Here is a 23,095-nt window from a genome sequence, read left to right on the forward strand (position 1 = left end):
ATGAAAGTATTTTTCAACAACATAAAAAACACCAATTCACAAGACAACAGAAATAAGTTTTAAAATGATAAGTAAACTAAACAAATTTAATTATGTCATATCTAAAACTGAAAATAAAAATACCACATATGCCAGAAATGCTTGGAGAAATTAATATTATTGAGAGGCAGCATTGCTGAACGAATCCATGATCATCCTATGACTGAATTATATCTACATGTACAAAGTGAATACATGAAGGTCATTGTAGGCTAGTGCAAGGAATATCATATGCCAGGGAAGACCAAAATGTTTGTTGTTGAAATATAAAGTATAGATGTGATCTATGAGAGAGACAGACAGAGACAGAGAGAGAGAGAGAGAAAAAGAGAAAGAGAGAGCTTGACCTAATTACAAAGAATGTACTGTCTCTGGGGAAATTATGTTTCTTTGTGTGTGTACATGATAGCTAGCTAGAGAAATAGTGTGAAAAAGGCAGCATCACCTTGTGCATAACTTGCTATAAAATTAAAGTTACATCACACTGAAGAGTTTATGAAATAGTGAACATACCAAAAAAAAAAATGCAAATCCTTTAGCTTGAAGGAGATTCCAATACTAACTGCATTCATTTTTTAATAATACTCTGATGAGTTCTAAATTTAAAAGCCTTAAAATTTAACAAAATACAAAAGAAATCAGGAGTTTACCGTCACTGAATTTATCAAAACTGTTTAAGAATTGGCAAAATTGAACAGCAGCTGGCCCTCATCCAAAATTTCTTTAAATGAAAACAAACAAAATAAAGACACAGGATAGTAAGACACCATGAATCAGTTTTGAAATGTTAAGTACACTGACAAAATTTATGGTGCATTCTTGATATAATCATCGTAATTTTTTTGGCCTTTTAAAGGAACAATAGGACTTGTACACGACAATGAAAGATGGAAATGCACAGTAGATTTTATTAAATTATAACTGAATCATTAGTAAGGGTAGGGGAAAAAGGAAACTATTTAATGCAAGCAACTGTTTCAATGATACAGTTTTATACATAGAATGACATTAAATAATTTGAAGATATATAATTAAACAATGAAACCTTGCTATTTCAACTAAAATTTAAATAAACATGACTGGATGAAAGGGCATGTTAATACCCTTTCTTTCTGTCATGTCCTAGCAAAGGTGAGATGTATATAAAATACAAATATTTGTTAAAAAGTGAAACAGTAGGCTGTTTTTACTAGGATTTATATTCATGATTGAATGAAAGGGCAACTTAACAACCTTCCTTACTATTATGTCCAAACAAAGGTGAGACCTGGGCTTCAATAATTATGTCTTCTAAATGTATGGTCAAAAGTTTTTCAACTGCAAATTGACATTCACTGACAAAATCTAATGAATGGCAGGCCGTGATATAAGAAAAAATGAGAATACTTTATGCAAAGTTTATGGTATAGTCTATACATGATGGATATACACAAAATACACTGGATTATAAGCTGTAGATAAACGACACGACCTGGGTGACAACTAATGTTTACTCCGAATCCAGTATGCAGTACCAAACATACTGTTATAGTTTGTTTCTGGGGAGTCCATGTTTGCAATGGTTGTTCATAGTAAATAATGACAATTTCTTCACTGAATGATTAATTTATTCCTAATTTAGCAAGTGCAATACTCTGTGCATTTACTGTACCTAAGCTAAATATCAAGAGAATGGATCACAAGCATTATCCAAGGGGGCATAACCCATGAGTCGGGTATGTGCCTGATTCTCTATATGGTTTACAATATAGGCAAAAGTCATATTCAAACTCCACCCATTTGCTTCGGCTAAGGTCTATCAGTACTAGTTTGCTCATGACTGGAAGGCTTTAACATGTGGCATCAGTATTGAGTTTCTGGTGGAAAAACTGCACATCTTACTGAAGAACTTCTCCATGTATTGCCAATCAGCATGAAGACTTGGATCATAAAAAATGCCTGCACTTATAGAGATGTTCTAAGGTCACAAACAGCAGAAAGAATGGAAAATTCTTCCTTAGTCACCACGTAAGAGGATAGTATGCCATTGTAAACAGTTGAGGTAATGTAAAATTCTGACATTCTAGTGCTTGCGACTAATTTGTTACCATGAACAACTTTGTGTCATATGATTCCCCACTTCATGAATTAGATTTCAGTCTTGAAATTGATATTCTGTAAACATGTGCTCTTTCATCACTGAATGAAGGCAGTATGGTCAAAGGTAAACTCCAAGAATAAGAATCATATTTAGGAGCACCTATTGATAAAAAATGCTACATGGGAGTTGGCTGAAAATCACTTCGATCAAAGCACCGTCAAGAATATAAAATGGGCTTGCAATGAGTTTTCTCCATGGAGATCTACTGTACCAAATTTACTCAAAATGGATGCTGAAAGTCTGAATTACACTTCTCAAGATTCATGACCAAAGCTCGTAAACAAGATGGAACAGAATACCGTCCAAAGTCTTTATACAATCTAATATGCTGACTTTTCCAATATATATAGACACTTAGCAGGCATCGCATAACATGCTGACAGATCTGGGTCCATGCAGTTTGTTTGGAATAATCAGCAGGACACAACAAAGACCCTTATCCGCTATCACATAATATGCTGGCAGATCTGGGTCAATAAGTTTGTTAGGAGTAATCAGTAGAACACATCACAGACCCAGATCAGCTAGTTCATTCTGAAAACAGCAGATCAGGGTCTATGTTGCTGGCAGATGAACTTGATGTATAAACCAGTAGAGATGGTAAAGTAATTTATTATTTATGTAATTTTTAGGATGACGGTTTGACGTTATGGAGAATGATCAAAGATTTCTGTTTTGTGGACCAGAATGTAAAAACAACCAGAGAGGTCTTGGAAAGTTATCAGCAAACAATAAAGACATCAGACATTAATCTGCAATAGTGCATGTTTTGGGCTTTAGTTTCTCCAGTCATCATATACAATATACTTCAGTGATGAAATAATTGTTTTAATGAGTCAATTATTACTTAATTCATGTCCAAATCTGAAGATATATTATTGCATATAGTTTTCAAAAGTTGATCATAACTAAAAATTAATTCTGCTATGCTTGCTTGCCTCCTCTGCTTGCTTTTTTACATTTGTATGTTTAAGTTAGTGTCCTAGTCCATTCTCAGAAAACAGGTTACTGCTGTAGATAGCACATTTTACTGGAATTTTCCTTCCATAATACAATGTTTATTGACATGGTATCACTTGCTGCCTTGTTTAGCCAGTGCAAGGGGTGAAGCTAAGTTTCCTTCAACTTAACAAATTTGGAAGTACAACTCACACATTTTGCCTATAAAGGTGTTCAGAAATAAGTGATTTAACATCACACTATCATCAAAACTGCCATTGCTGGCCCACTTAACAAGTGTAGCTTCTCTGTCATTAACCTTTCAAATCTTTTACCAAAATGTGGAAAAGTAGCTGATATTCTTTTCAAATTATTCAAGCACTATCATAATAATTACCACCCACCCATCCAATCTCTCTATCTAATACAAGAAAATTCAACATGTCTACACCTCTCGTTTGTATATATTTACTTCACCAGGAATTATATATAATACAATGGGTTTAAAACTGCTGGAAGCAAATATATATTGTACAAGGAGTGGTACAGACTTCAATAAATGTCCGTCCTATGAATCTCGTTACATTCAGCTGTCAAGGTACATTGAATTCCCGTAAAAAAACAATGTTCAATCTCTCCTGTTTATATGTTATTAGGCTTCACTTTCTCCTTCAAGAGATTGCTGGTCCTCAAGAATTGGAACAATAAGATTGTCTTTGGACATTAAACTGTACTTCATCACAAAGCTGGTGAATCGTTTGCACAAGGCTGTTTCATTCTGCAAGAAGAAAATAAAACTTGAAAATGCTATAAAACAGTCTCCTCTATTTTAAGAAGCACTATTAAAAATTTACAAGGACAATCAGGACAAGCATCATAAAACATATACAGGTACAAGCAGGACAAGTCTAATAAAACAGATTCAGGTACTAACAGGACAAGTCTCCTAAACGAGATACAGGTACAAACAGGACAAGTCTAATAAAACAGATTCAAGTACAAACAGGACAAGTCTCATGAAAGAGATACAGGTACGAACAGGACAAGTCTAATAAAACAGATTCAGGTACAAACAGGACAAGTCTAATAAAACAGATTCAGGTACAAACAGGACAAGTCTCATAAAAGAGATACATGTACAAGCAGGGCAAGTCTAATAAAACAGATTCAGGTACAAACAGGACAAGTCTCATAAAAGAGATACATGTACAAGCAGGGCAAGTCTAATAAAACAGATTCAGGTACAAACAGGAAAAGTCTAATAAAACAGATTCAGGTACAAACAGGAGAAGTTTAATAAAACAGATTCAAGTACAATCAGGGCATGTCTCATAAAAGAGATACGGGTACAAACAGGACAAGTCTAATAAAACAGATTCAGGTACAAACAGGAGAAGTTTAATAAAACAGATTCAAGCACAAACATGACAAGTATCATAGACCCTGCACTTAGCTGAACAAAGTTTAAAATGGTAATAAATACTATAATATAATAAGTCAAGATTTTATCTGATTTAAAATATATATCTAAACAAAACTTTAATGCTTAATGACATGTATCTCTAACCCTTCTTAACCATATGCTCACTGCCACCCTTACTTACCTTTAGCCCTAATAAAAGTAATATGACCAACCCCAAACACATCATCATGCATCCACTACTTAACCTGTTTGTATGGAATGAAGATGCACAAACATAACTTTATATTTGATGAGTATTCTTATATTGTTGTTGTTGTTGTAGGGTTTAATGCCATTTTTCAGCACACAATAAGCTATACATGGCAGCCAGTATTAATGGTGGAGGAAGAACCCGGAAAAACCCCGGAAAGAACCACCCACCCACGAGAAGCTACTGGCAAGCTTTCTCACACACCCAGATTATTCTTATAATCAGATGTTTCTGGTATCTGTAAAATTTGGTAAATAGTTTGAATTAAACATTTAATGTCAATACTAACTTATTATAAGTCGAGTCTACCTGCAAACAACAAAGATCCTGACCTGACACAACATAACATAACGCGCCTGCAGATCAGGGTCAATGTTGTTTGTTCTACTGATTACTCCTAAGAAACTGCACAGACCCTGATCTGCTCGTGCACTATGCAAAGGCAAATCTGGGTGTGCAGTTTTCAGTTGGCCTCGACTTATAAAAGAGTATATACGGTAACATGTTTTTAGCCAATAAATATAGACACTGAATGATGTACATGCTTGTGAATATTATTTTTGCTGATTTAGTTCTCTACAAACAAAGTTAAAATTTGGTACTTGCCTAAATTTTGCAATTTATAAAAATTAAGAAACATTAACATAATAAACCACATATGGAATTAAGCACTGGATGTATTGTGGAAATATATTTGGATTTTCTAACAAGTACTACTGCATGTTTTGACAATGAATACTTTTTTTAATTACAATGTACATTTCAATGAAGAATTATATGAACTGTTGACTAAATAGTTCATATTTTTGTAAATAGATATTGGCAATGCACTGAAAACTTGCACTTTGATTTCATCAAAGATTTCTTTTTCTTTCAATGACCTTTTAGAGTAACATATTGTTAATAAAACACATTCCTGACATAAAATCTGGTAAGTTTTGATTTCTTTAGTCTCATTTTGAAAGCATATACACAAACCTATACACATATAAGCAAGAAAACTTCAATAGTGGTATGGCTGGATTACAAACCATGAATACAGCAAATTCATTTTTACTTATCCGGTTCCAATCTTTGTACAATTTTATTCCTTTGACACATGTATTGACAAATCTAAATGCCGTTTGAGAAAATGCCCTGAATACAAACCTCAACTGAGTTCATTGAAAAGGTTGGCAAAATTCTTTGAACCATAAAATATAGGTCACAATGACCTACTTATCAATAATGATTACATTACTCCTAATGACATGACTAAATGTGCCTAAGAAAATAAGCTAGATACTAAGTTTACCAAAAATATCACTAAACATGAAATAGAGGTTAACTAGTGTGCACTGAAAGCAGTTGTACTCCATTTAACTTCTAAATACCAACATATATGTCTCTATAAACAATAGCATCTGAGAAAATAACTAAAGGTAAAACCTAACCTTGAGACTCTTAGCTCCATACAAAGTTCAATATTAAACACTACACTATCAAATATAGGTCCCAATGACTCAGTTTTCACTGACAAGATGACTCCAAAGGCAATATTGTGTAAACCACAATCAGACGCTTAGCTCCATGCAAAGTTCAATACAAATCACTAAACCATCAAACATAGGTCTCAATGACTCAGTTTTCAAACAGCATGACTCCATAGGCAATAGTTCCTAAGAAAATGAGATAAATGCAAAAGTTGGTATAAATCACTGGATTTATTCAGTCACTGTCATCTAATTTTCAGAGAAAGTACAAGAAACATCTAAAATATCAAATTATATGACCTTACAAGCTAGAATATCTACCGAAACTACCTGAATACAAATACCTCAGTACTGACACAAGACAGGGTGAAGGAACAAATGAATGAACAACAAGAAATCAATTCACAACTCAAAACATCTTTACAATCCAGCCAAAAATGGATATAGTTATAAAACAATGAATAAAATTATGAGGGCTGAAATCTTGATATAGTTTCCCACAAACTGACATGCTTGGAATAAAAAAGTAAAGACTACACTATACTAACACACTTTATCTTATTATACAAATAAATATATTGGTCTCTACACCCCAGTACACAAAATTTTGCAAGATCAGGCTATAAATTCCAGTGCAAAAGACTTCACAATTAAAAAAAATGATTTGAGTGAATTTCATCTCGTTTCCTTTGCTTACTTCGTATTCATCAAATAGAGTTCTGTGGTGGAAGTACGCATGAGAAAATATTCTGTAGACTCTCCGACACACTGATCCAAGTTTGGCTACAGATGATTCCTTTATACTGACCCTAGAAATAAATCAATAGTTCTACTCATTATTAATGTTACTCATAATGAAAAAACTGAATGCTCTTAATTTACCATATAAGCAGCTGATAGCACAAAAAATGTATTGCAATAAAAGTCTGGTTTAAATAAAACAATGTAATTTTATATATAAAAGGTCTTCCAATGACAAAAGAATGAAACTAACAAAATCAGACAGGAAAATATTCATATTAAAACCAATGCTATCTGAAGAAAAAAGTGTGTTTGGTTTTGGTTTGATATTTTACTGCACAGCAACACAGCTAGGTTATTTAGTGGCATGGCAACTGGAGTCAAGTGCATTGCAAGGACACACCATGGCAGCTGACCCGAGTTCATCTGATGTTAGGATTCAAACCCACACCCTTTCAGTCCAGAGTTCTGTATGCTAACCACTGCACACCACAGTTACTATCTCCATTATTCAACTCTGAAGACATATGGTTTGGGACAATGGGCATATTCCAGATCCCCGAGCCTTCAGGGGTGATAAACAATGACAAAAAAAAAAGAAGCCAACACTTATTCATATACTGTTTATCTTGCGACAAAATAAAATGAATAATTTTTTTCCAGTTGCAGAAATTATTGTGAAATTTTCACCTAGATTGTATGTCCCAAGACTTAAGCTATGAAATAAATTCTTTGAATTTGTACCCGCCCCCCCATCAACTGCATAATACAGTAAAAAAGAAAAAGATAAATAAAACACTGATTTGATAATAAAATGGAAGAAACTCTTTATACTGTTATCATTTATTCCTACTTTTTGTTCCTCATGAGCAATCTACTACAAAAATATATCCATAAACTCCGTAAATGTAGCGTATGCATCCATAGTGTGTATTGCTTTGTCAGATAACACGACACATTGTTCATTAACATTAATACATCAAAACAAATCTTGTTGGGTTGTCCTCAAAGGCCTGAATATGTTGTCAGGCTAAAAAATTTACCATGCAAAATCACAATGAGAGAGACAGAGAGAAATCATTTGCTTGAAGGCTCCTGCCATTCATGCACAACACAGTGTAAGAAGAAAAATAACCAAGAAAGTATTATATCCATTTCAACAATGTGACAATTTGTTGCAAGTAAAAATCATTATCCAAAAATACATTCATTGTGAGCGCAAATGACAATCTTTCCTAGCATGGATTACATAAGCATTATTAAAGCAAGTTAATGCTGTGTATGCTATCTACCCTGCAGACATCTATGCATCAAGTATGATTACAGATGACAAACAAACTGAAAACTGGGTTGTAAATAAACACAGGTGGTAATGAGCAATCAACTTATTGCTTGAACTTACCAGTAGGATATCAATTACGAAGGTCATTTTATTTTATAGCAAGCCAACTTTGTATTCTTTTAAGTGTCCATTTCTTTTATAGTTACAAAGTTGGCTTCATAGGGAAGCCAACTTTAGGTTCTTTTTATGAGTACCCAGGGGAAGTTAGACAACAAATTGAAACAATGGAAAAGTCTGGAAAAAAACTCCTCACATATTTATTAATAAAAGAAAATGACAACATGTCTCACATTAAGAGTGCAAAGAAACAGTTGTGGATTGGACTGCAATGGCATTTGAATTGCTTCAAGCCAAACCAGATCTGGTATTTAAAAAAAACTGAAGTGTGAGGTATTAACAATAACTTGAATGGATGTGAGAACAATATCATAATAAATACTGAATGTGATGAAAATGCAACAACAATGAAGAGGATGAGTTAATGAGTTTGAGACTGAGGCGGTTGAGTGGGCAATAAAGAATTTTGACAGCTGTAAGGATTTAAATTAAATATAGTAGTGGCATTCAAGTTTGTTCAGCAGTCCTTGAATTATTCAGTGATTACTGCATGTAAATAAAAGGTTTTTGGTTTCGGAATTAGCATGTTTACCTATCACTTTGTAATATCACTATCTACCTCAGTAGCTTTCAACTGTAAATATCTTTCTCTCCATACATACATACCCTATTCTCGTTTTCCAACATATTTAATGCAAGTGCTTAATGTTTATGTACCCATCTTGGTCATTACCCCATATATATTGGCCGTTTGGCCTTATGACCTATTCATAATTACAATATTGTAACTGAGGTACTAATATCAGTTTCAGTTAAATACAATATATAGATTCTACTGTGCTCATCAAAAGTCATTTGGCTAAAAATAATGGTGTAATTAGCAATAATTTTGATGAAGCATAAATAAGAACAAAAAAAGTTGTAGTCATTCTTGCATGCACAAACGATTTCTGACTTATCTCTTATTCATCAAATATTTCAGTTAGGAACAAACATGTAAGCAAACAACATTCAAAGTGTTCTTTTCAAAGCTATTTAAAGTTTGACTGCATTTTTCGACATGTAATTTTTTAATTGTTTCAAAGGAGTTCCACAACTTATGACTAAAAGAAAATGACATGTCCCAGAACATAGTGCAAAAAAATATTACTTTAAAACTTAATATATAAAATATATAGTGTCCTAATATATACAGTTAATATGGTACACTGTGTTTCATTCTCTTACCTGCTTGGAAAATATTTATTGCTATTAAGTAAACAAGCTGCCCCATGCAGAGTGTGCCTTGTGTAGTCTATTGGCATATATTTATATACTTTATTTCTATAAGTTTTACAAATTAATTTATGATGTCCCAATATATACAGTAAATATGGTCCACTGCATTTCTTTCTCTTACCTGCTTGGAAAATATTTATTGCTATTGAGTAAACAAGCTGCCCCGTCAAGTGTGTGCCTTGTGTAGTCTATTGCTGGGCACTGAAACAAAAATACTAAGGTTTTAATACATACATGTAGGACTTGCAGTGAAGGTCATGCAAGGGTGGGTGAAGGGGAGTAAGATACTTTTTACAATTCACCAGCCATTCATTCTGGGACTACAACAAATTTTGTAGAAAAATTGCAAAACATGTGACAACCACACAACAAAATTGTATTACTGTGCTTTACAATCATCCTGCCATTTATTTGCTGCAATAAGAAAACTGGTGACATTGGAATGGGATCTATGGTCTTCAACTATGATACCAATAACAGCATATATTGGTTACAGAAACTACTGCATTATTAATTATTTTTGTGGGTATCAATTTTCATGGTTTTGTAAAAGAAACAAGATGTCATCATGAATGCTTAAATTTGTGGTTTCGCTTATCAAAGTCTGAACATTTATAGGTATTTTATACTCCAAATAAAGAATGCAAAATCATTCCCCCAGAACAATGCCTACAATGGCAATCACTTCAATACTTAAAAGAATACAACTATCTGTAACAGCACAAATGAGACAACTGTCAAGATCAACACTAATCTCTTTATGTGGAGCGCCAAGCGAGGCAGCTGTTAGTACCATTTTTGTAAGTCTTTGGTATGACTCGAACATGGATCAAACCCACGACCTCCCGCATCTGAGGCAGACGCTCTAACCATTAGGTCACAGGAACGGTACATATATCTTATTCATATGTGCTGTAATTCAGACATATAATATAGTGATTACACTTTTTATGCCTAAATTATGCTTTCTTGCCACTTATAATAGCAAAAATTATCAAGATACCTCTGGGGAGGGCATGTATGCATATATATCGATCAACTTCAACCTCTAGACTTTACAATAAATAAAGACAACAAAGAATTAAATTCACCATTTCACAACTGGTACACTAAACAGGTCATGGAGACTATCAGAGATTTTAAAAAAAGGAATTCATTACCGGTGAAGATAAGTGTTCTATATTACTGGACCATCAAATTTTATCAGTGAAGCTGATCCTGCAAATTAGATAATTGCAGTTAACAAGAAAATGTGTGAAAGAATGGACTTAATTATCCATGGCTTTGATCAAGCTTAACTTGTTTAATTCAACAATTTTAGGTGTAATCATACACAAACAACTTTATGTACCAGCAAATTTGACTGCCATGGGATGATTCAGTGGTTTTGTCATAAAGTCAGTCAAGTGTGAGTTTTTATACCCTGCTGTAACTAGTGTACATACATAGTGTTGCATTAGTAATGGTGTTACAAGCAACAGTACTAGCATTTTATAATAATGTTGTTTATTGGAATTAAATTTGCACAGATAAAATGAGATGTGCTTTCACAACAATTTCAATATTTAACAACAGTTTTACAATAATTAAGAATCGATTTGAATAAGGATTCAATCTAATTTTTATATTCTTAAATCATTTATTATTCTTTCTTTCATTTCATTAATACTAGCATTTGAATACCTCATGCTTTTACTTGTTTCTCCTTACTTATCTCACAACATATTGACCAAAGATAGTAAGTAGAGATTACATCTTCCAGATACCATATAGTTATAAGTGTATGGAAACAATATGAAATGCCTTATAATTCTTTTTACTAATGGTGAAAATAAAACAAAACACATGGATGGGGGGCTTCATCATATGTGGTTAATGTTTCACTGGGTCTTTAAATTCGTGGTTCAGGGCAACAACAAAATTTACAAATATTTGATAAGCCATGAAAATTATTGATACTACAGTATATCATCCTATGATAAGCAGAGAAGTTCCCAAAATATTCTTTGAAAAGTTGGGATGGTCATATCAGCATATATAGCTACATAATTTGGATGCTTCTTTGATAATCCCAAACTTCTGATTTAGGTAGCAATGCATTCACAAATAAAATACCTCTTTAGGTGTCTTGTGAGCAGCACAAAGGAAAATCCATTGTTCTGTTGCTGTCATCTGAGTGCATGTTTCTGGATTGCATTCACCCTGTTGAAAGAGAGCAATTCTTTTTTTAGTAAATTATGTTTCTCCTATATATATTGGATCACATTACATTAGGTTAAGTGGGTATGTGAGAAAGCTTGCCAGTAGCTTCTCGAGGGTCAGTGGTTCTTTCTGGGGTGTTCCCAGGTTCTTCCTCCACCATTAATACTGGCTGCCATGTAAAGCCTATCGTGTGCTGAAAAATGGCGTTAAACCCTACAACAACAACAACATTAGGTTAACTTTCTTAGCTACCTTTGAATCCTTCTCTCAATTTTTATATAAAGGGAAGCAACTCTTACCAGTTAACTCCCCTTTCTTTCACTACGTTGGGAAGGGTGGGAGTGATCATATGTAATGTGATTAGGTAAATATTATAGAAGAAACATAATTTACTACATAAATTTGCTTTCTCCTGCATATACATTACCTGATCACATTATATTAGGAGAACAGATAAGAGAAGAAATGCCGGGCATCCTTCCTCTACCTGTGTCACCCAGGAAGAGCATGCCTGCTCAATTAATGGATGAAATAATCCTAATGTTAGTTAGCACAATGGGAAACCTTATTTATACACATGTGAGGAGGTCTCTATGGGATTCTGCACTTAATTGGTTTGACCATTAAAGTTTTTCCCAGATGAATCCAGCAAAAGTGGCCAATATCACCTGGTTACTAGGTTGTGCTGTCATAAGAGGAGAGCAGTTACTGCCTGTACAGCTACCAATGACCCAATGAGGTACACTTCTCTCCTCTGCAAAGTCACATCCCACATATAATATCTGGAGAAAGTGGTCTGGCAATGACATCAAACTGACTCTACAATGTCTCAAATTAAGACATAACTTCTGAATGTCAGGCTCATGGAAATTGCATGCATTTATTTTGTGAGCCAAGATTTTTATAAGGCATATCTATTATTGTAGGAGGTTAGTGTACACTGATTTTGTTACTCCTTTTAACCAAGTGTCATCTTATAGTATATCTTATAAATTTGAAAGGGTTTCAGACCAGGATGTCTTCTGTCAAGTTTGGGCCAGATTTTGGTCATCAGTTTTGAAGAAGTAATTTCAAGATTGGTCTATTTTCACAATTTGTTGCCATATCCAATGGCCTTCAGCAAGGTAAGCTAAATATGAAACAGATTAATGAAAAATTAAGTGATTGAATTTATTTGATGAAAAAGTCTCAAACTCATAAATACTATACTCCCACACTGTAGGGCCCTTCAATACGTGATTCCGTTTATAAGGCAAGTATGGTAATGGACCCCACTTTGTTATATAATAGTAAAGTTATACTACATTATCAGGAAGTAATCTCAATTGATTCCATTAACTTCAGCATAAAGCAGCACTCTCAATGGATTCCACAGACTTCATGATAAAGCAGTACTATTAATGGATTCCATGGAGTTCATTATCAGGTACTACTCTCAATAGATTCCATGGAGTTCATTATTAGCAGTATTCTCAGCGGCTTCCATGGAGTTAATTATTAGGTAGTACTCTCAATGACTTCCATGGCTTTCAGTATTAGGCAGTACTCATAATGGCTTCCATGGAGTTCATTATAAAGCAGTACTCTCAATGGATTTCGTGAACTATAAGGTATAACACTAAATGGATTCCATGGACTTCATTATAAAGCAGTACTCTCAATGGATTCCGTGGACTTCATTATATGGCAATACTCTCAGTGGCTTCCATGAACTTCTAAAGCAATGCTCTCAATGGCTTCCATGGACTTCTAAAGCAATGCTATCAATGGATTCCATGGATATACTTTCAATGGATTCCATGGACTTCATTATATGGCAATACTCCCAATGGATTCCATGGACTTCATTACAAAGCCATACTCTCAATCACTTCCATGGCTTTCACTATTAGGCAGTACTCTCGATGGCTTACATGGACTTCATTATAAGGCAGTACTCATAATGGATTCCATGAACAGCATTATAATGTGAGAATGCAGCATCAATATCAAGTTTTAAATTATGAAACTCACATAAATGTGTAACATGACCGTCACGGCAAGCAGCTTACAATTATAAGGCACTGTATCAAACACCACAAATTTTATATCCAAAAAACATCGTCTATTTTCACAATTTGTTGCCACATCTGATGGCAGAGGAAATGGCCTTCAGCTAGGAAAGCTAAATATGAAATAGATTAATGAAAAATTAAGTGATTGAATTTATTTGATGAAAAAGTCTCAAACTCATAAATGCTATACTCCCGCACTGTAGGGCCCTTCAATACATGATTCTGTTTATAAGGCAAGTATAGTAATGGATCCCACTTTGTTATATAATAGCAAAGTTATACTACATTATCAGGAAGTAATCTCAATTGATTCCATTAAATTCAGCATAAAGCAGCACTCTCAATGGAGTCCATAGACTTCATGATAAAGCATTACTATTAATGGCTTCCATGGAGTTCATTATCAGGCAGTACTCTCAATAGATTCCATGGAGTTCATTAATTGGCAGTACTCTCAATGGCTTCCATGGATTTAATTATAAGGCAGTACTCTCAATGACTTCCATGGCTTTCACTATTAGGCAGTACTCTCGATGGCTTTCATGGAGTTCATTATAAAGCAGTACTCTCAATGGATTCCATGAACTTAATTATAAGGCAGTAGTCCCGATGAATTCCATGGTCTTCATTATAAGGCAATACACTAAATGGATTCCATGGACTTCATTATAAAGCAGTACTCTCAATGGATTCCATAGACTTCATTATATGGCAATACTCTCAATGGCTTCCATGGACTTTTAAAGCAATGCTCTCAATGGATTCCATGGACATACTGTCAATGGATTCCATGGACTTCATTATATGGCAATACTCACAATGGATAGCATGGACTAAATTACAAAGCAGTACTCTCAATCACTTCCATGGCTTTTACTATTAGGCAGTACTCACAATAGATTCCACAAACAGCATTATAATGAGAATGCAGCATCAATATCAAATTTAAAATTATGAAACTCACATAAATATGTAACATGACCGTCACGGCAAGCAGCTTAAAATTATAAGGCACTGTATCAAACACTACAAATTTTATATCCAAAGAACACCCTTGCAAAATGTAATAAATAATTACCTGTAGCTTGACAGCTAGTCCATTGAGCTCCATACAAAACTGCCTGTGAATGAATTGAAGGGATCAAAAATGTAAAATCACTTCTGAAAACATCTGTATAAAATTCATCTCTAATATTAAATTTCATCAACCACAGAAGTTGATAGTTTAAATTTGATAATAACACCCATGCTACATATGCTTCCTTAGATTACAAATTGTGTTAAATAAAAGGTCAAAACTCATTTCTGGAACATGCATCCTTATTTCATTGTAATGGGTAAAATGTTAATGCAATAAATAAGCATTACTCTGAAAGTAGTAGAAGCAATAATAATTATATCAAGATTGCAAAAAAATAATGAATATTTTGACACAAGTTCATCTAAATCAGCTGTTTGCAAAGGCAGATAACTCTAATACCTAAGATGTTCATATTTCCAGACCCCTTCATCTTGTCCATCTGGTGGTGTCAATATGGCCTCTATGTTGGAAAAGTCATTTCGAATAGTCTGCTGAATAAACTGAAGAAAGAAATACTGTGAATAGTGATGTCCAAACTTTGCAACAACTAAATGAAAGAAATATAAAACACTAAAGCCAGACAGGACTAGAATTATGATCTAATTGGACAATAAAAATAACATGCTAAAAATAAACTGCTGATACAAGAATTATACATTTTAAATCATCCTGAGCTTAAGTCTAATTTTAGTTAGTAAATCTATATGAATAAAGTGTATGGATCCACAGTTCAAGAATATAACAGTAATTACATGTCTTTATATTTTATCTTACGTATCTTATGTGGTGGTATTGAGTTCCAATAGAACCTGTGTACTCATCCTGCTAGGACATCACTTCCTAACTATTAAGGCTTGATAGAAGAGATGTTTATGTATATATACATGGTTTATATCTTTGTCTACATCATGCAGTTTAGAGAAAAATGTTTATGAAAGGCAACAGATGTTGGTACCTTGTGAAATGTGTTTATCATATTACTTATATTTAAGCATCCTCCAACTATGAATCTGTATTGCAATTTATGTATTTTGGACTTCTAATTCTCTGCCGGGGGGTGGGGGGCACAAAATATATGCCTCTCACACAGGTACTGGCAATATATTACCGTATATACTCACTAATAAGTCAGGTTCAACTGCAAACAAAATATATGCTGATCTGCAGTTGCATAATGCATTATCTGCATGGTTTATTTGTTTGCCTGCTGTACACTGTCTAGCTTAGGGAAAATCTGTCATAAAAAAAATGTGTGTCCTCCTAAATGTTATCTGTATTTAATTTGTATTTGTTAGGCTTTTTCATCCATGAATAAATGTTACGTATTTTAAATGTATTTTGGAGATTAACTTGTCCAAAATAAAGTTCATGGTGTACCCAACTAAAGACACTGATGTTGTTTTTATTTTGTAAACAAATAATACATAGTTAATATTTCGCTAAAAGTGTGGGTTAAATATTAGGACCATTATCAATAGAATTAAACATTTATTTAGGTATGGTTCTAGGACATTGGTATTTCCCAGAAAAATACCTCATGTTTACCACATCCTCATTATAATTTTAGCAAACATATTTTATCTTGTAAACAACTTCTGATGTTCTAGAATGAAAAATTCCATTAATTCATAGAAAATACTAACTGTGGCACTGGTCAAGTGGAGGGTTTAATAATGTTGTTTACTTGAGAAATTACTCATACCTGTGAAATCATTCGAAGCAGAAATCAGGCTTATTGTTGTGTTCTGTATTACATTTGGGTGGAATTATTTATTCAAATTACTATCCACTGGAAATATGAAGTGCTCCTGAATAATGTTCTTGGAATGAACATTAATTTGGAATTACAGTGAAATTCAGACAAGGATATCTTGGATTATATTACTGTGATTAATTGGAAGACTATTAGTACATCATCACACTTCAGGCTACTGGTATATTAGTACATTCAAGACTAAAGGCACATCAATGCCTTCAACACTGGATCTTATTTCAATCACCACTGGAATTCAATCAGAACTTTATTCATCAGGACTGGTGATAGAACTTTTGGGACTATTTTGGGATTTAATTTGCATTATTGTAAGCTCTTTTTAAATATTCTCAGTGTCTTTGAGGGAAATATATTATTTGTTGAATTTTACAAAACTTGTTGCATTTCATTCATTTCTATTACTTAGTTTAAGACCAAGGAGTCATAATGCTAATATAACTGCATGTATAAAATTTTGTTCCAACATTAATATAAAGAGTCCCTAAGAGGTAGAGGTCTTGCAAAGATTTTAAAACATGGAGTCCAGTATTCCTATTTTGGCAAAAATAAGAGTCCCACCAGCAAAAGTTGCAATTCCCTCCTAGAAGCATATTGGATTTCAGTTAAGCACCAATTTTAATTAGGACCAGCTAGACATCATATGAAGTCTTTTAGTGAAATCCCAAGCTGATATGACCATCCATGTAAAACGAGTAGTGAAAACAAGAAAACATACTTGGTCATACCAGACAGCACTTTGATACCATTTTTATTTAGGAACAACTAGACATCATGTAAAGTCTTTCAGTGAAAACCTGATGTTGATAAGACCATGTGATAAAACCATGTGATAAGACCATCTATGTAGGTTGTTGTTGTTGTGGGGTTTAACGCCATTCTTCAGCACACGATAGGCTATACATGGCGGCCAGTATTAATGGTGGAGAAAGAACCTGGATATTCAATATAGCCAATCTGGCAGCCAGAATGGACATTAGTGCAACACCGTTTTCTTTTAGAACTAACTAGTCTTCATAAGAAGTCTTTCAGTGAAAACACCATGATGACATGGTCACCAATTCAGGAGTTGTAGCAATAATAAGCTGTTCAAGATGGCCACCATGATGGCCATACTGGATTTCAGATCTGCACCATTTTCATTTAAGATAAACAAGACATCATAATATGTCTTTTAGTGAAAATCAAATGTTGATATGACCATCCATTCAGGAGAGGCAGCAATCAGCATTTTCATTTTGAGACCAACTACCTTTCATACGATTTAAAGTCTTTTAATGAAATCTCATATTGACATGACCATCCATTCAGGTGTAGCAATAACAAGATTGTCAAGATGGCCACTGTGTGGCAGCCACAAGTGGACCTCACAAGAAGTCTTCTGATGAAAACCCCATATCAATAGAAACATTTTTAAGATGGCTGCTATGGTGGCCACAATGGATATCAGATTGGCACCATTTTTGTTTACGCCCAACTAGACATCACAAGAAGTCTTGTAGTGAAAATTTAAACAGTCCTCCAGAATTTATTTGTCACAAACTGGTAAAGGGCAAGTGGCTTATGAAGAATCACTTGTTCCATGCTAAAATATACTTGCCATGAAGACTTTTTATTTATTAACAACCTATCTCTAAGGGCAAAGAAAAAAGTGTGTGTAGTTCTGGCAACCTGATCTACCCTATTTCAATGGACCAGCACTATAATTTTTCATCACATATGCATGGAAGAAAAAAATCAGTACCAACTGTGCTCTGTTTGTCACATCCAAACTGGAAACTGGATTGGAAACCATGACATGAGCTAACACTCGCTGGCTAAAGAAAGCATTAAAAACAAAATTTACTACCAACATTACAATCCTATTTTTTTCACTTTCACCAGAACCAAACATTTTTTATTTTGGCCTAACAAGAAATGTGTTCATACAACAGAGATACCCTACAACAGTGCCTGAAACTGACCCAATTGCATTACTTAAGAAAGGTGTGACAGGTGGACAATGGGCATAACAAATTCAACAAGCCTTGGGTCAGTAGTTCTTGGAGGAAGTGGATCCAATGCAAGATTCAGACAGACCCTAGGCATATGGCTATCCTATTTATGGAGTACTTTTAAACTGAGGATATTATTGTCTTTCAAACCTGCTGCACAGCTAAAGTACTGTCCATCTCTTCAAAAGATTCAACTGGCCAATTACACCACATCTGAAAGAATTGAAATATGAGAACATATCAAATCAAAATAACCAAATCTTGTGACTCAAGTCACAAGGATACTACTGGAATTTTCATCAAATATTTACATTAGAAAAAATATGCAGAATTCCTATATTACTTCATAATGATAGGTAAAACTGAAATATCTGCTAATTATCGTTATTAACTGCTTTATCTGTACCATGTAAGTGTACATTACCGATAACAGTGGAATTCAGTTAGTCCCACAATAGGGCATAACCGATTAGCATTTTTCTACTGATTTCCGATTCCGGATTTTGGGCATGAAATTTTTCCGATTCCGGATACGATTCAATTAATCGGAAATGCTAAATTAAAAGGTTTTTCAAATTAACTTTTTAAACCGTGTTACACACGTTTTGCATATCACACGATTTCACAAGGGGAAGGATATGGCAGGACTATAGCAAAATGCAACAAAGTTCAAAGCCACAGTGCCGACCCATTCTTTGTTCAACAATTAGTTGATCTTGCCGCCAGGCTTTAATTTTCCCGCCTTAATCATTTATGTCGGCAAGCGGCCAGTTCCATCCTGTACTTTATTCAACAATTAGTTGATCTTGCCGCCATGCTTTAATGTCGCGGTCAAATAAAAATAAAACAGGCTTTTGTTTGGTCCTATAAAGTTGGCCTCTTGCGGCGACTTAAATAAAAGCAGTGAAATCTGATCGATTCTTGCATTTTCCAAAGTGATCGGTGATTGAAACAAGTTTATTGTGCTGTGAAAGTTTCCTTATTAACTTTATTTATATTTACGATTGTAAGAATCATTTTCTTTTAATGCCTCATTAGCATGTGTCAATGTATTCAATATTATGCCTTCATTATTGAGGATGTTGACATAAACGGGTAGGACTGTATTATATATTTTAATAAATTTAAATCTTTCGGTCTAACTCAAGTATTATCGTTTCACCCCGTTGTGTTGACCATATTGGACTTTTCTGACTTCTTATTTAACTTTATTAACGCACTATCGAATGACACGCAGTGTTAGACACGGTGCTATAGAAATTCAACTTTATTATTTTTATTATCCGAATCGGTCGTTCCTGCCTTGTCCGACTCCGATTAATCGGAAGTTCATACTATCCGGTGGAATCCGATTTCCGGATCAAAAGTCGGTTATGCCCTATCCCACAATGTAAGTCATATCATGTTGTTATGTTTTTGTGCTCTGTCTTACTGACCAAATAACAGCCTCGTGTTGGATGTTCCAGTGTTGACTGACATCAGAACAAATGTCAAATTTTCAAGAATATCTCATACACTTGGCAGCACATACTGATACTTTTCCACAAATTAAAGTCATGTTGATTTAGGTGGACTTTACTTACTATGATGTCTCTTTTTTTAAATAAATTCAAATTCTCACACAAGCAAATGGACATTTTTCAAGTTCTGCTGAACATCATTTCAGTTGGTTGGAATGCAATAAAAACTGGGAATGCTGAAATTGGTTATAAGAAAGCTAAATATCTGAAACAAAACAAAGATTTAGTATATTTTATTCATTTCATTAAAGAAACATCTTTCAAACTAATCTGATTTCAGTATTCCTGGTTTCTAAGCAGATGAACTGAAAAAGAAAATGCATCCATTTGCTATTGTCAGATATTGATCCCATGAGAAAAAAGACTGCTAAGTAAGGATAGTCAATCAGATTTAAATTTGTGGAAGAGTGTCATTATGGGCTGCCAAGTATTTATGATATTCCTGAAAATATTACTTATTGTTCTCCCATGACTCGACTTGGGAACACGCTACATAAGCCTGTTATTTAGGCAGTAAGATGCTGCACCATTTAAATATATATATATATATATATATATATAGGATTTTCGACAAATTTTTCTGTCTATTAAACAAAATGTTGTGGTTGTAATGTCATTCAGAGAATGAGTTCTCTCTAAAACTAGGAGTTTATGACCCATGTAACAACCGAGGGTGTCACTAGAGGGCACTGGCAATCAATATTAAGATTTTTCAAAATGGCAACCTCATTACCCACGGTACTTTCTTTGCTTTCATATGTAAAAAGCAGACATTTTCAGATCCGAATATATTCATGGTTGAAAAGTCAAATGTCTCTATTTAGCGTATATGATATTAAGCCTATTGTACAACATATTTGGCTGAAATAAATAAGAACACCATTTTTCAAAACACAGTAAAACAAAAGAAATGAATATATATGCTGGCCTATGGCTACTTTTTAAATACTTTGGAGATCATTATACGAAAATAATATCTGCGTAAAAACTCTGAATTAAGTCTTTTATGATGGTCACAAATGCCAGCAAGAACAGTAACCCTTCCTGGTATGTGCGTACATAAAAAATGTAATCAGTGTCAACAATACAACATAAATTGAGTTCAAAAGTACACAAACTTCATTTCATGAAAAACTGACATTTATACCAAGGAATCAAATTATACAAACATGTCATCATTCATTAAACAAAATATATTACTAAATTTAGGTGCAACTTTCATGTGTAATGTATATTTGAGGTTAGCCTTGGACTTAACAAATCACAGGTGACATTGATACAATATAGTGATAGTTATTATGATATGTTTGTGATTGTGATCACCTAGATATTATAAATGTCAGATCATCTGCTCTATATATGATTCATATCTAAAGACAGTGGTATTTAAATTAAAATTTACATGTTTTGTATAGGTGAAAAAGAGGTAAAACATAAACTAGTAAAACCAATTCATATCATTCCTTGTGAATATCAATCTGAACAAATATTGTCATTATAAGGAACAGAAAATCAATATGTAGCATTTCTCTATTTAGAAAGCAAAACAAAACATAATCATAAATATTTTTTGACAAAAAAATTTAGTGGCAGTTCTCTCTCATTTCACACTTTAACACTATGCCATGAAATGTATTTAAGTCAAATTGTTCTTCTTTTAAAGATATATTACAATTGAAGGTGTTTAGATAGATTCATTTTGTTCAAGATTCTTTTCATCATTTTAACCGATTTCGGTATTCCCAGCTTCCAATGCATTCCAACTAACAGAAATGTAGGACAATGGAACTTGAAAATATGTCCATTTGCTTGTGTGGGAATTTGAATTTATCAAGAAAAGGACATCAGAATAAGTAAAGTATGAATAAAATTCATAATATTATTAATAAAAACGTTAATTTGTACAAAAGAACCGATACAGGCTTCCAAGGTGAGGAAGGTCGCGGGTTCGAATCCCGACATGCCAAAGACTTATAAAAATGGTACTAGCAGCAAGATATTCCTGAAAATTTTACTTAAAGTTCCGACGTTAATCGACCTCGGAATACGCTACACTTCACCGTTATCAGAACACTAAGACCTCGACGTCCCAAACATAAATATCAGGTTCGATGTTTTACATCGTAGGACTACCTTTGTTGCTAACCCGGATCAAACTTGAATGAGGGACGCTAAAATGAAGTCCTATATGTTCTATACCTTCAACAAGCAATTATAGCATTTTCTGGTGAAAAAGGTCTTTAGTTACGTGCATTCCTCTGTTTAAGGTGTTTCTTGAAAAACATCTGTCAATATGTTACAATGATTTATGGTACACTGTCTCGAAAATTGGTGCACCCGAAAATAGGTTAATTTGACAGGGAAGGGGTGCACTTGCCAGTCACCAACCCAACTGGTGGACCACATGATTGCTCGTCTATATTTGTAACAAGTGGGGACATTTATAAATGAGCATGCAATAGATTAAAACAGATTTGCCCACCTCTGCCTTAGTCCCTGGCCTGTTTCTCCGAATGACAGCCGAATTATCCGTCGCCATTTTCATTTTCGCGATTTTAGTGACCTCTGGGGGATCAATCGGAATAATCTCGGTCTTTTACCAGCAACAATACATCTGTTGTAAATAATGACCATTTAGAAACTGCGCTCAAGCACGGGGTATTAAAGCGTAATAAAAAATTGGTGACGTCAATAGACTATATGACGTCTCAAAGACTACCCGCAATATCAGCAATAGGTAGAGGTTTATGAAACTGAATATTTCTGCTTTCTTCACTTGCAAAAATGAAAGG

General features: G+C 33.9%; 1 protein-coding gene across 1 annotated transcript; it reads right to left on the reverse strand.

Moving 5' to 3' along the window:
• Positions 1 to 933: 933 nt before the first annotated feature.
• LOC149779646 (MOB-like protein phocein) lies at positions 934 to 22,896 on the reverse strand. Its single transcript, XM_089940453.1, has 8 exons — positions 22,786 to 22,896; positions 18,934 to 18,996; positions 15,418 to 15,518; positions 15,016 to 15,058; positions 11,797 to 11,883; positions 9,803 to 9,882; positions 6,961 to 7,072; positions 934 to 3,896 (listed from the first exon to the last, which is right to left on the reverse strand). The coding sequence occupies exons 1-8, from the start codon at positions 22,846 to 22,848 to the stop codon at positions 3,771 to 3,773; spliced, it is 675 nt and encodes a 224-aa protein (XP_089796579.1). The 5' UTR covers positions 22,849 to 22,896; the 3' UTR covers positions 934 to 3,770.
• Positions 22,897 to 23,095: the final 199 nt, after the last annotated feature.

This window comes from Sinohyriopsis cumingii, chromosome 17 (assembly GCF_028554795.1).
Source record: "Sinohyriopsis cumingii isolate HCF-2022 chromosome 17, ASM2855479v2, whole genome shotgun sequence".
Taxonomy (NCBI): domain Eukaryota; kingdom Metazoa; phylum Mollusca; class Bivalvia; order Unionida; family Unionidae; genus Sinohyriopsis; species Sinohyriopsis cumingii.